At 44.0% G+C, this 15,075-nt stretch overlaps 1 protein-coding gene across 3 annotated transcripts in view; it reads left to right on the top strand.

Annotated features, from left to right (window-relative positions):
- LOC141270647 (uncharacterized) overlaps nucleotides 1-15,075 on the top strand; it is a 102,578-nt gene that overhangs the window by 60,687 nt on the left and 26,816 nt on the right. For all 3 annotated transcript variants that reach the window (XM_073680735.1, XM_073680734.1, XM_073680733.1), the window contains one exon: nucleotides 12,523-12,613. In XM_073680735.1, the coding sequence (XP_073536836.1) occupies nucleotides 12,523-12,613 (91 nt within the window). The remainder of the gene's footprint in view (nucleotides 1-12,522; nucleotides 12,614-15,075) is intronic.

Here is a 15,075-nt window from a genome sequence, read left to right as displayed (position 1 = left end):
TGTTGTACATGTATTTCTCCTTGAAAGCCTGAGAAATATGGGTCGTTTGAGACATTGTTCAGAGGAACAGTGTACTTTGATTAAAAAGTTGATTGGAGAGGATAAAACTTATAAAGAAGTGCAGACAATGATAGGCTGTTCATCTAAAATGATCTCTAATTAGGAGTCCGGTGATGCTGTGGGTCCTGCGCTTGGAGGAGGGGATGTCTGGTGGTGAGACGCTGCGTGTCCCAGTGTGGTAAGAGGGGGTGGTGGACGGTACTCGGTGGTGTGGGGGGGCTCCGCTGACATTTTGTGAAAGTCCGAAGTCCCCACACTTCCATGTTCTCTATGGATTGGACTCCGGGAAAATGGACGCTGGAGGCTGCACTTGCGCAAATTGAGATCCCGTCTCCCTGCTGCGCAGGACCCGCAGCGTCACCCAAAGTATTGACAGACTCTAGCCACTGAGCACCGCTGAGCAGCCGCTTCTTCTAGCCTTGGATGGGACTCCCAGCATCACCCCTCTTCCCCTCTGTGTCAAACTTGTGCTGGCGGTGTGGCAGTGCAGCTGGGTCTATGTTACATGCGTGGTGGGAATGCCCATTGGTTTGTGGGTTATGGAATTCAATTTTCTCACTGGTAGCAGAGTCACGCCCTCCCCCAAACAGGCCTACTTTCCATTACTCCGGATTCAATCTCAAAGGCAAAGAAAGGTATCATTAACCGCTTCCCGACCACCCACTGTATATTAACGTTGGCACTGCTTGGGCTCTGTGCAGCGCTGACGTTTATAAACTGTTGGTGGTCCCGCAGCGCTCAGGACCCCCAGGGTCCTGCAGGCACTGCGGTTGCGGTTCAGATCAGTAGCAGTGACAGGGGACATCATCAGGACCTGACTGGATCAGGTCCCAATGATGTTAACCCTTTGCTATCTTCTAGATGCCGTGATCTATAGCGATCGCGGCATTTAAACGATAGTGAGAGGAGAGGGGGTCATCCACTTACCTCTCCGATGGCCCCCTGATGTCTGAGAGGACCTGCCATTGTCATGGCAGCCGAAGGTCACATGACCACCCTCGGGTCTGCCATGTACGGAGTCCGGTTAGGCTCAGCCTGCAGCTGAAGTCTAGCAGGAGACACTGACTGTGAAACTGTCAGCAAAGCTCTCATGCAATGCAATACATTCTATTGCATTGCATGAGAACAGTGATTAGAAAAATAAAAATTGATGTCCCATAAAGGGACTAAGTAAAAATGTAAAAAAAAAAGTCAAAAAAAATGTTTTCAAACTGTTAAAAAAAATCACAAAATAAATAAAAATAAATAAATAAAATATTAAACCAATAAATCCGTATATTTATGCAAAAACAAAAAAAGTACACACATTTGGTATCGCCGCGTCCGAAACAACCCGATCTATAAAACTGTCACGCTAATTAACTCCTTCTTTGCACACCGTAATAAAAATAAATAAAAAACGGAGCAAAAAACTATGCTTTTTCATCATATCGCCAAACAAAAAGTGGAATAAAATGCGATCAAAAAGCAAAATGGAAATAAAAATGGTACCGCTGAAAACGTCATCTTGTCCCGCAAAAAAAACGCCGCCATACAGCTCCATCAGCCGAAAAATAAAAAAGTTATAGCTCTCAGAATAAAGCGATGCAAAAAAATTATTTTTTCTATAAAATTGTTTTATTTTGTAAAAGCGCCAAAACATAAAAAAAAATATACGGTAAGTGTAGTATCGCTGTAAACGTACTGACCCTAAGAATAATGCTGCCTAATCACTTTTACCACACGCAGAACGGCATAAAAAAAAACCTCTAAAAACAATTCCTGAATTGTTGTTTTTTGTTAATTTTACCTCCCAAAAAATGGTATAGAAAGCAATCAAAAAATGTCACGTACCCAAAAATGGTACCAATAAAAAATGTCAACTCATCCCGCAAAAAACAAGCCGTCACATGACTGTCGGCCGAAATATGGAAAAATTATAGCTCTCAAAATATGGCGATGCAAAAACTAGATTTGTTGAGGAAGGGCAATGGCCCTTCACGGTTGACCAAGTGAGTGTCAAATTATTTTACAAGGTTGATTGCAATCCAATAGAAAACCAGACAGAGGCAAAGCTCTGTATGGGGGGATTCAAGAATCTCTAATACCGTTTATTTCTACTTAGCATTTTATATTGTTTTGAGTATATCAATAGCCAATCACCTACAGCCATACTACAGGCTTAGGCCAATGTTAGTGCAATTATTACGGAAACACACATATGGTCATATGTCATCTTTAGTTCGGTGCATGATGCTAGATAGCCAGATAACAGGAGCAGGGTGTCTCATGTTCCAGAGAGAAAAGGTTAGTGTGGGAAAGTTGCTTGTGAATCAAGAGGAAAGAAGGAAAGAATGTATGTATGATTTTAAAGCAAGCAGACAAAATGGAGTTGCGATAGCATGAATATCAATATGTCCTTTACATTTCCCCCCTAAAAATTATGCTATTATCAACAATAGAGGTGCTATCCCAGGGTCATGGTTTGAGCCTGAGGGACATTGGTCTTCACTCAATTTGTGCCCTTGTAACCAATTGAGGCCGTCGCGGCATGTCAATCTCCCCTTGTTCGTTGATATAATCATAAAGCTCTGATCTTCAGACGTGAGGTCATCTAAGTAGTCAGTGACTTCCACTAATTTGTCCCACATTTGTGTAACCATAGGGTAGAGGAAGACAGTACTGGCTATCTTATTGAGTATACTCATTTGTACTAAATTAGGTCTTCCTGATGGGCGTGGGGTGTTGTCCTTAGCACGTTTATAGATGGTATGAAGAGGGATGGCTCTCATATCTACTTTACTATGGGTAATAAGATAAGTGGCTGGAGTTAGCCGGGCCAACGTACAAGTCTCCCCTACTCCGACCGGGAGCCATTTGTACGCATTATTCCCACAGACCCAATATGTGGCTGATGGCAGATCCCATAAAGCAGAGTGCTGTAATACTAATTTATGTACCAAATCAATAAAAACGGTGTTATTTGATAGCATACACCATGAAGGCATTTGTCCAAGGGGGCTACAATATCCAACATCTAGATTGCCACATGTTGGATCACTAGGCTTATATTCAGAAAATTCATGTTTTACTGCTGTTGGGGTTGTCAGGAGCACTTGGTATGGTCCGTCATACAGTGATTCTAGTCCGTGTTTCCGAACATGCTTCTTCACACACACATAATCTCCAGGTTTGAGGGTATGACAACCTTCTGCATCAGCTGGATCTGGAATAGAAGATGATACTAACGCATGGGTGTTCGTTAAGGCTTTGGCAAGCTGAATCACATATTGCACAACATGATCTGTTTCTTCTGATAATTGTTTTGGGGTAAATCTAGCTATGGCTGGTTGTGACGCAAATAGTATCTCATAGAGTGACAGTTTGTGTTTCCCTATGGGGGTGGTGCGTATGTGATATAGTGCAATGGGAAGGAGCTCAGGCCAATGGGCCGTAGTCTCCTGCATCATTTTGGTCAAGTGCCTTTTCAGTGTGCCATTCAATCTCTCCACCTTGCCACTTGACTGTGGATGGTAAGGAGTATGTAACGTCACTGTTGATCCGATCATGGTAAGTATTTCTTGATATATGCATGAGGAAAAGACTGGTCCTTGATCACTTTCGATAACTTCTGGGATTCCATACCGGCAAACAACTTCAGAGACCAGCTTCTTGGCGGTGGTAAGGTTGCAGCCTCTACCAATGTATCTTCAGTTGTGACAGCATATCCAGTATGAAACCTGCCAGAGGTGTCAACATATCTGGATCCATCCGTATATAACGTAAGTTCTGGATCATCCAAGGGTACTTCCCCCACTAGAACAAGTGGAGTTGACTCCGCAGTAATTTGTTCCAGACAATCATGCGATGGAGCCTCTTTCCCCTCTCCTTCAGGTGCTGGTAGCAGGGTGGCCGGGTTGATGGTGGTGCACCGGTTTAACTTCACATTTTCTGGCAAAATCAACGAACACTGCAGCCGCTGGTGTCTCTGTGGACAGATGTTTAGGTTTCTGTAAAGCCAAAACAGCCGCAATATCGTGTGGAGCATAAATGTGAGTCTCATGTCCAAGGATGATGTCCGCCGTCTTCTCAAGTAACTGCTGTGTGGCGTGAACCACTCGTAGACAGCTGGGGGAGGCCCTGGCTACCGGGTCCAGATGCGCTGAGTAATAACCGACTGGGTGCTGCTTTGTACAGTGTCTCTGCATGAGTACCCCAGCTGCATGCCCTCCCGGCTCAGAGACATACAAATGGAAAGGTTGAGCATAGTCTGGGTTTCCAAGGGTAGGGACTGTCATTATCCTTGATTTTAGTTGCTCAAAGGCTTGTTGCAGCTGTTCTTGGTGATCCTTGGTGTTTACATCAACCAGAGTGTCTTTTTTCAATGCATTATATAGGGGTTGCATCAGACGTGAGGCATCTGGAATCCATTGTCTGCAATATGTGCATAGTCCAAGGAACTGTTGCAGCTTTATGGGATCTTTTGGGAATGGTATCAGGTAGATGGCCGTCTTTCTTTCTTCTGTGAGATGTCTGGCACCCTGAGTAAGGCAGTGGCCTAAGAAGACCACTTGACCGAGGCAGAACTGAAGTTTCGAGGCTGAGACTCGACAATTCAGTTCTGCTAGATGCTTGAGGAGGCTAACACTGGCCCTGATGGACACTTGCTCCGTGGGGGCACACAAGAGAAGATCATCCACGTATTGTAATAGTACTACCTCAGAGTTGTCCGGCTGCCAGCTAGACATGTTCTTTGCAAACTGATTAGGCAAAGATACCGGTGGAAATAAATGGCAGGGCTAGGGTTGGGACCGCATGAAGCTGTGATGCATATGCTATGGTGTTTTGGATTGTTTCTGTAAGCAGGTGTTGTTACCTGGGTATATCCAGGGGATCATATCTTGGTCCCACGGCATTTATAACATACTGACATGATGATCTTCCTCATACACATTCTGGGTGTAGTGTGTATTGCGGCCTGTATTCCGGGTGTGCCAAGATGGCCGCCACCAGAAGGAAGCACACTACAGGAAGGGTGCGTTCCAGTAGGAAGGAGCACACCCACTGACATCTGGTCAGAGGCTGGAGGTGATGCAATGGGTGTAGTAACATGGCCGCTGCAGGAAGGGTTGGAACTTTGGGCGGACATAGGTATAACAGATGAGGATGGGGCACTAGGAGTGGCTTGGGTAGTAGCGAGGGGTGGGCCTCTTGGACGGGGTGCGTGACATGCAACACAATAATCTGCTAACAATGGATTCTGCTGGCCACAATTAGTACAGGTCAATCCCCCCCCCCCTCCGCCATTATCGGGCGGTGGCTGGAGAGCAGTATCTTTCTAATACACATAACATGGCATCTTTCCCTTATTGTCTGTATTTTATTCCTCCACCCACCCTTCTTTGACAAATTCTCTGCTGTTCTATACCAAGCCAAAGCTATTTGTAACGATCCTTTATCGTCTAACTTGCCCTTTTTCTTCTTCATAATTAAACGGCCCTTATGTGGTAGCTCGCATATTTTAGTTAACTGTTTAAGTTTCTGCACATACTTTTTCCCTTCTTTCGATAAACTCAGCGCAGCCTTTTTTCCACATCAGCTTCATTTTGTAGCACAAAACAGCCAATCTTTGTTACAGCGCTAGATAATTCTCCCTTCTTGACATAAAGATAATTGAAACAACCAGGCTTCGTCTCTTCCTCTATTTCAACATATCCTTCATCACAAATCTCATGTTCAACTTTCCTGAACTTTTCAGCGTCTTCCAACAATCCACAGTCAACTAGTCTACCCCTTTTCTGCCGGATGCCTTCGTCCCACAACGCAGGCTGAAGTCTCCCCTCCACGGGAAAATTTAACACCTTTAAACACTTTTGGTGCATTCTTAAATGATCTTTTTCCCCTCTCGACCGACCATGATATTCATCACATCCTCTCCCTTCTGCGGGAGAGACAATTTCTTTCCGCTCCACGGAAACATTGATTAATCTCTACAACTGACAAAAGATCCTTCATTTGTGCACAGCATGAGTCCGGCCGGACCTCACCTGCTGTTCCACTGACTTCACTTCACCCCTCCCGTCGGGGGAGTCACGAACGGCTCAGATGAAAGGAGGAGAACTCTCATCCGCAGCTCTCCGGACACTAGATATATGTATATCTGTGTGTGTGTCCTACCCAATCTTCGATCACCTGCCGCGACTGAACCTAACAGTGTTCAGTTTAATAAGGATCTTTGTCAGAAGTTAAGGAAGATTCATACAATTTTCACTTGTCAATCCGAGGTGGTATTGTTTTAAAAGTTATCAATATCGGACCCCTAATGGGACTACACCCCTATAGTCTCACCTCTGACTATATCCAACCAGGACGTTCGGAGATACTGCAAACAACCACACACCACATGGAAACCACGCCAAATGGTCAGTATCACTAGTAAAGAACTCGTGCACTTACCGTGGCTTTTTGTGGGGGATGATCAGTACCAATTCCAGCGGGGGAGGATGAAAGCAAGTTTCTCTTTGTGGACGTCCAGGGGTGGTGGGGCGTCCCTGGTTAGGGATCCGAGTCACGGCACCAAGCTGTTGAGTTAGGGCAATGGCCCTTCACAGTTGACCAAGTGAGTGTCAAATTATTTTACAAGGTTGATTGCAATCCAATAGAAAACCAGACGGAGGCAAAGCTCTGTATAGGGGGATTCAAGAATCTCTAATCCCGTTTATTTCTACTTAGCATTTTATATTGTTTGGCTATTGATATACTCAAATCACCTACAGCCGTACTACAGTACTACAGGCTTAGGCCAATGTTAGTGCAATTATTACGGAAACACACATATGGTCATATATCATCGTTAGTTTGGCGCATGATGGAAATTTACAAGGTCGTACATCCCGGCTCAGACTAGCTAGATAACAGGAGCAGGGTGTCTCATAGAATGTTCCTGAGAGAAAAGGTTAGTGTGGGAAAGTTGCTTGTGAATCAAGAGGCAAGAAGGAAAGAATGTATGTTATGCAAAGAGTATAATAACATGATTTTAAAGCAAGCAGACAAAATGGAGTTGCCATAGCATGAATATCAATATGTCCTTTACAGATTTTGCAAAAAAAAGTGTCTTTTAGTGTGTGACAGCTGTCAATCATAAAAACCCGATATGAATCTGGTATCTCTGTAATCGCACCGACCCGAAGAATAAAATAATCTCATCACTTATACCGCACGAGGAACGGCGTAAAAAATAAATAAAACCAATTCTTCACCTGCTACTGATTTGTTTATTATGTCTCCCAAAGATCGCAGTAAGGCTCTGCTCACATTTATCCTGTGCTCTGCGCTGAGCACTTACACCGGGGTTTCTGTGTAAATCTCTGAAATACGTGATTCAGACGGAACCCATGACGGAAGATTCCCTGTAATGAGGCAGATATAGGCACTGTGGATGCCGTCTGGCCTGTGATCCCACGGTGTCAGTTTTTTTAGGCGTGCATAAAAGTGCGGTTGGCCATAGTTTTGTGCACTTCTGAAAAAAAGGACACCGCTAAACAGAGGCCAGACGGAGTCCAGAGTAACTCTGCTGCCTCATTACAGTGAATGGATCCCGCAGGGGCTTCATCTGAATTACATCACTTGGAAATTTAGATGGAAGCCCGATGTTAGTGCTCAGCATAGAGCACCGGATAAACAATATGTAAAATGTTCCCAATAAAAGCTTCAACTCAGGTCCGTTATCTGTTAAAAAATATAAGGGACTTCCAAGTTACTGGTAGCAGAAAGGCTCTGGAAAAGAAAAATGGCCCTTGCCCCCCAAAAGAAATTCAGAAAATTTTGTGCTCCCAAATCCAAATGCCTATTCTATAATAATTTGTTCTCCAATTGTCAATTAGCGCTCCGTCCCTCCCAGATCTCACCGTATGGCTTAGCGGCACAATACAGCCACATATGGGGTATTGCCACGTTTAGAAGAAATTTTGTGACACATTTCGGTACCATTTTTACCCATTGTCCTGTGTGAAAATGTAAAATCTGAGGGTAAAACATTTTTTTGTGGTAAAAATATAATTATGCTTTCTTAAATGGTATAAATTTAAAAATTTAAAAATACTCACTACTGCCCTAGATGAATTCCTTGAGAGGTGTAGTTTACAAAATGGGGTCACTTGTGGGGGTTTCTGCTGTTTCGGCATGTCAGCGACTCTTCAAATGTGACATAGTGTACAACCTATCCCAGCCAACATAGCGCTCCTTTCTCTTCCAAACCCTGCCGTACACCAAAGCAGTGGTTTTCCCCCACATATGGGGTATCGGAATACTCAGGAAAAATTGCACAGCAAATTTCATGGTGGAATTTCTCCTGTTATCCTTATGATAATGCAAAATTAGGGGATGAAAATCATTTTTGTGGAAAAATGTATTTTTATGCCTCAATATTGTAAACTTCTGTGAAGCACCTGGGGGGGGGGGGCAAGGTGCTCATCACACATCTAGGTAAGTTCCCTAGGGGGTCTAGTTTCCAAAATGGTGTCACTTGAGGGGGGTTTCCACTGTTTAGGCACATCAGGAGCTCTCCAAATGCAACATGGCGTCCGCTAATTATTCAAGCAAATTTTACACTTAAAAAGTCAAATGGCGCTCCTTCCCTTCCAAACCCTGCTGTGCGCCCAAACAGTGGTTTTCCTCCACATATGGGGTATCAGCGTGTTCAGGAGAAATTGCACAACAAATTTCATGGTGCAATTTCTCCTATTACCCTTATGATAATGCAAAATTAAGGGATGAAAAACTTTTTGTGGGAAAAATGTGAAAATTTTATTTTTACAGCTCATTATTATAAACTTCTATGAAGCACCTGGGGGTTCAAGGTGCTCACCACACATCTAGATAAGTTCCCTAAGGGGTCTAGTTTCCAAAATGGTGTCACTTGTGGGAGGTTTCCACTGTTTAGGCACATCAGGAGCTCTCCAAATGCAACATGGCGTCGACTAATTATTCAAACAAATTTTACATTCAAAAAGTCTAATGGCGCTCCTTCCCTTCCGAACCCTGCAGTGCGCCCAAACAGTGGTTTTCCCTCACATATATGGGGTATAAGCGTGCTCATGAGAAATTGCACTACAAATTGTGTAGTCCATTTTTTCCTGTTACCCTTGTGAAAATAAAAAAATTGGGTCTAAATTAACATTTTTGTGAAAAAAGTTAAATGTTCATTGTTTTCTTCCACATTCCAAAAATTCCCGTGAAACACTTGAAGGTTTAATAAACTTCTTGAATGTGGTTTTTAGCACCTTGAGGGGTGTAGTTTTTAGAATGGTGTTACTTTTGGGTATTTTCTGTCATAAAGGCCCCTCAAAGTCACTTCAAATAAGATGTCCCTAAAAAAATGTTTTTGTAAATTTTGTTTGAAAAATGAGAAATCGCTGGTCAACTTTTAACCCTTAGAACTTCCTAACAAAAAAAAATGTTGGTTTCAAAATTGTGCTGATGTAAAGTAGACATGTGGGAAATGTTATTTATTATCTATTTAGTGTGACATATCTCTCTGATTTAAGGACATGAAAATTCAAAGTTTGAAAGTTTCAAAATTTTCACCAAATTTCCGATTTTTTTCACAAATAAACATAAGTGATATTGAAGAAATTTTACCACTATCCTGAAGTACAATATGTCACAAAAAGCAGTCTCAGAATCAGGGGAATCCGTTGAAGCGTTCCAGAGTAATTACTTCATAAAGTGACAGTGGTCAGAATTGAAAAAATTGGCCTGGTCACGAAGGCGAAAACAGGCTCTGGCACGAAGTGGTTAAGCACTTTCTAACAGCTGTTAAAACAATTATTCCACATCACTGGAAATCCACAAAAACTCCCATTTTGGGTGAATGGGTGGAAGATGTTAACAATATTCTGAAAATGGAAAACATGATTGCACATGATAACAATCGCCTTAAAGGTTTTCATTGCCAATGGACATGTTGGATATTATTCAGTGAGGGGAATGGCCTGGCAATCTGTCAGGAAATAATACTTTAAATAGAATGTCCGTGTAGATGTGGTCTCCTCTGAAGTGCTGGTTTCAATAAGTCATGTTTTTTTATCTTTGGTCTCCCCCCTCCCCATTGCCTTTTCTTTCCCATTTTTTCTCTTTTCGCCCTCCTCTCTTCTTTACATTCCTGTAGCATACACATAATCATTTGGTTCATGTAAGAGCATATATTAATACCTCATCAAGCTGATTATACTTGCATTCTAATGTTTAACGATAACTTGATATTAACAACTGTCAACTTTTTATTGTTACTATTGAACGTAATTAGAATGTTATGTTTTCATAATAATGTTGTTAAAACCCAATAAAAATATTTAAAGTAAAAAAAAATGCCATTATGCCAGAATTTTGGCGTAAATCGCTTTCAAAAGTTGCAAATTTTTTGCACAGTGTAGAGTTTTGCCAGTTTCATGACAGTTTCACAAAGTCCAAAATGGGCGGAGCTGTGTTAGAACAGGGGCTCACTGTTGGGGCCTAATGCAACTGTAATGGAAGTGGTGGAACCACTGTGCCATGGTCCGAGAAGAGCCTGGAGGGGTGTTACTAGGTGAACACCTCATTTTTCACCAGAGCCCTTGAAGGTGGGGTGCAACAGCAGGACAGACCATGGACGCACGGCAGCTGGCCCCCAAGGGGGAGCTGTAACGGCCCAGAAGGAGAGTGCAGCTGGTACACGCCGGCACGGCAGCAACACAGGAACCGCAGGTGCTGGCGGGAGCGGATGATATACAGGCAGGCACTGGCAAGTGTAGGCTGGTATACAGGCAGGTGCAGGCTGGTACAGCTGGTATACAAGCAGGCACTGGGAGGTGCAGGCTGGTATGGCTGGTATACAGGTGAGCACGGCAGGTATGGCTGGTATATAGATGAGCATGGCAGCTGCAGGCAAGTACGGTTGGTATGCAGATGAGCATGGCAGATACAGGCTGATATATGGGCAGGTACAGGCAAGTACTGGAAAACAAACTAGAACAGGGGACCTGTGAACTAGCAAGCATGCGACAAGCAGAATGTACACATTGCTCAGGCACCTCTCAACAGGTGGAGGTGCCTTAAATAATAAGTGTCTTCCAGTCATTGGTTGGGGACCTTTAGGATGGTGCGCTGTCCCTTTTAAGAGGGCAGGGCCCGGGGATCTGCGAGCCCTTGCGCAGACCCGGGGTAGCAGGAGGAGGGCAAGCGGGACAAAGGCCGCAGCGGGGAGTAAGTCGACGTCTCTGCTGGGGGAGGGAGGAAACATGCAGAGATGCCGGCGCTACAGCAACTCATGTTTCAGTCCATACTAGAAGAGCATATACAGAATCTACACATTCTATCTCCTTATATGTTTCTCCTTATTATCCAGCCATTGTATTACTACACCGGATACTTTAGGATGTTACATCGGCTCATCTTCTCCCCATTCAGGTCTCTACAATATCGGATCCTCCCAGTGGATATCTTCTGTATAAGAACATTTTTCAGATTTACCCATCTAAGATGGATAGAGACAGAGACAAGATATCACAGAGGATATTACACCTCACCCTAGAGATCCTCTTCCGGCTTACTGGAGAGGTGAGAGATTCTGATGACGTCACATTACATCATTCTTATCTGTGGGAATAACAGATGGACAGAACTGGAGAGGTGAGGAGGACTCTGCAAATGTCTGTAGTGAGATTTATTAATGTGTCTCTCCATACTCAGGATTACACAGTAATGAAGAAGACCTCTAGTGAGCACTGTCAGGCCCTTGTGTCTGAGGGATGGGGAAGACGCCTAAACCCAATCACGGGGTCTCCACCTCACCCCCTGATACGTGAGGACATCAATGACCAGAGGATACTAGAACTCGCCTACAAGATGATTGAGCTGCTGACTGGAGAGGTGACACTGCTGGGAATGCTGGGACATTATACAGTAACGCTATGAAGGGATCGGGGGATGACGGTATCTTTGTATGTGTCAGGTTCCTATAAGGTGTCAGGATGTCACAGTCTATTTCTCCATGGAGGAGTGGGAGTATCTAGAAGGACACAAAGATCTGTACAAGGACATCATGATGGAGGTTCCCCAGCCCCTCACATCATCAGGTAATAGACATGACTAAATACACACAGCCTATCTGTATGTAAAGAATGAATTCAGTCCCTGTATGTGTTTCCTCTAGTTCTATCCATTAACAGGAATACACCAGAGAGATGTCCCCATCTTCTTTCTCAGGACGGTAAACAAGAAAATCCCAATGTTCCTCAGAATCATCAGGTAGATGGAGAGAAGGTGTGATGAGATCTCCCCTATTATGTGTAGACAGTTATGAAGGTCTTGTGTTCAGTCTTGTTTTATCCCCCAATATTATATGTTTTGTACTTGTGTAATAAGAACGGTGGAGATGGCAGGATTAGAGCTGATCATTGATGTGACTTCTCTATCTGTCTGTGACTTGTACAATATTTTTTTCAGGGTAAAGATCTGACCCATATTAATACTACAGAGACATATGTAAGGGATCATGAGTGGTGTAAAGAGGAGACTCCTACAGATAATCGCTCAGGTGAGTTGTAACCACTAAATGCAGACAGGTCACAGATTCTTTTGGATGTGGCTGCTTTATCTTCGGTGTAGTCTGGCCATATCACAATCAAGCAGTCACAATTCTCCTGCTAAACCCAAACTGTCCCCATTACTTTGGTAATTGAAAGTCCTTCTGCTGGAGTGAGACCTGTTCTGGCCAGCGTTAACAGCCAAGAGAATGCTCCCTACGACCTGGAATTCTACTACAGAAAACTACCCAGGTGAGTAGTAACCACTAAATACGCAGAAGTCACTGGATGTGGCTGCTATATCTCTGGTGTAGTCCGGCCATATCACAATTAAGCAGTCGCCATTCTCCTGCTAAACCCAAACTGTCCCAATTACTTTGAGCATTGGAAGTCCTTCTGTTGGAGTGAGACCTGTTCCGGCCAGAGCTTACAGCCCTACTACCTAGAATTAGAAGATGCTGACCCTTACCTTCTCAGATCTCTAAACTGCAAAGCCAAATGACAGCGTATGTAGAATGTGCTGACAACATAGAATAATCATGTGAAGAAAAATATAATCCGTATCTTGGTCCTTACTTTTACAATGAGACACCAGTCCAAGTCCTTTTTATTTCTATGCTCAAATATAAACAGACACATAAACACAAGTCCTCTCCTGAACACTAGACCTTCGGGCCTCAGGAGCACAGGAGCAGAAGAGGCAACCAGTTTAGTGACAAGAATTGAAGATACCTTCACTGGATCCATCTTCAATTTAGTGTCCAGGATGATAAATCTTTGAGGTGGAGAGGACTAGGTAACAGACCAATGGACCCCGATTCCTCTTCGAGGCCAAATTATAGGGAAAGAATGGAAAATGCCTTCTCCTGATCTATCTTCAATTCGGTGTCCGGGATGATTCGTCCTCTAGGAAGATACCTGAGGCTGGTCTCAGGAACCATCACCCAGTTCGTGTGTGGGTAACGACTCTACTTCCCTCCTTTAGGAGACGTCTGCGTATATCCTGGCTGCAGATGGAATCAGCGACGACCGCACTGGACGTACAGGAACAAGACACTTCTCGTAACAAAATTGGAAAGAACGGCACTCTTTTAGTTGAAAAAAAAGGTGCACGGATAGGGTTCCAACCCTTACGATACAAAATATATGGAATCCGACACCTTTTAAAGCTGGATATTTATTGAAATCAAGAAAATCGTGTATCAAATATATTGTTGTTTCAGTGTAATTGACCTTCATCAGATATACACTAGTAGCATATAATTTTGTAAATGCCTGAAGATTAGACTTCGGCTGTTTAAATTTAAAATAGCAGCCCTTGTGCTTGAGAAATCAGGAATGCCTGGTGCAGTATTGCGATTGCGACGTCCGTCGCAATGGTTGCCAGCTTGCTTGCAGCTCCAAGCACAAAAGGGCCTGGGGATCAGCGGAGTCCATGGCCTGTACAAACTGTGTCCCGCGCACGTGGATCGTGGACTCACTGTGCCATTGGGCTGGGCTTACCTAGGAGGGGCATGGCTAAGCAGCTAACTTGTCTTCACTAGAGCTCATGATGGTGGAGTTAGACTTGAGCTGCAGGTAGTCGCCAGGTACCACTCCTTGGCAGTCCCCGATACTGCAGCTGCTGACCTCAGCGGTCAGGATCACAGACACGGACTCAGGGTCACTGGCAGGACAGGATTCGGACGCTGTTCAGACAACACAAGTTCTGAGTCATCGGCCAGACTGGACACTGACACGGAGTCAGAAGCAGAGCTGGATTTGGACTCTGGTCAGACAAACACAGGTTCTAGGTCATCAGGCAGAACGGATACTGACATGGAGTCACAGGCATGGCTGGATTTGGTACTGGGACAGGCTCTGACAGTAAAAACTCTAAAACGCTAACCAGGGCAGACACTGGTGCTTATTCAAGTACTGCCAGTGCGGCTTCAGGGTTGAGGTACCGTGGGTGCGGCTTCAGGCTCAGGCCACACAAGGACCAGGAAATTCGGGTTCGGACCCTGGCCACACAAGGACCAAAGGGCTTCAGGTTCAGCACCGTGCCGCACAAGGACCAGGGGGTTTAGATTCTGGCCCCGGCCACACAAGGACCAAGGAGCTCAGATTCTAACAGACTGTGACGATACAGCTTTTAAACTTTATCAGCCAGACGTTTAGATTTGTTAATCCAAGAGAAATACACTTATCTTTGTGTTGACTTTTATTGGGCTGTTGAACAATGAATGTTTGCTAATTATATTAATTAACCTTTGTGGACCCTGTGGCTTATTGACTCACAAGACAGGAGGACAAACTAAGCAAATTCATTAAATGCTCAAACAATGAGACATGAGGCTGCCCTCCTTAACCCCTTACCTGTGAATGTGTACTTGCAAGGACAACTGTGACTAATTTAAGGGTCATGTGCTTCTGTAGCAGAGAGACATAAAACAGAGAATCAAGGAGAAGCAAGAGTACACACACTGTCTGA

The sequence above is a fragment of the Phyllobates terribilis genome, unplaced genomic scaffold (assembly GCF_046119375.1).
Source record: "Phyllobates terribilis strain yellow unplaced genomic scaffold, ASM4611937v1 Scaffold_5__5_contigs__length_657084704, whole genome shotgun sequence".
NCBI lineage: Eukaryota > Metazoa > Chordata > Amphibia > Anura > Dendrobatidae > Phyllobates > Phyllobates terribilis.
This window is presented reverse-complemented; position numbering and strand designations above follow the sequence as displayed.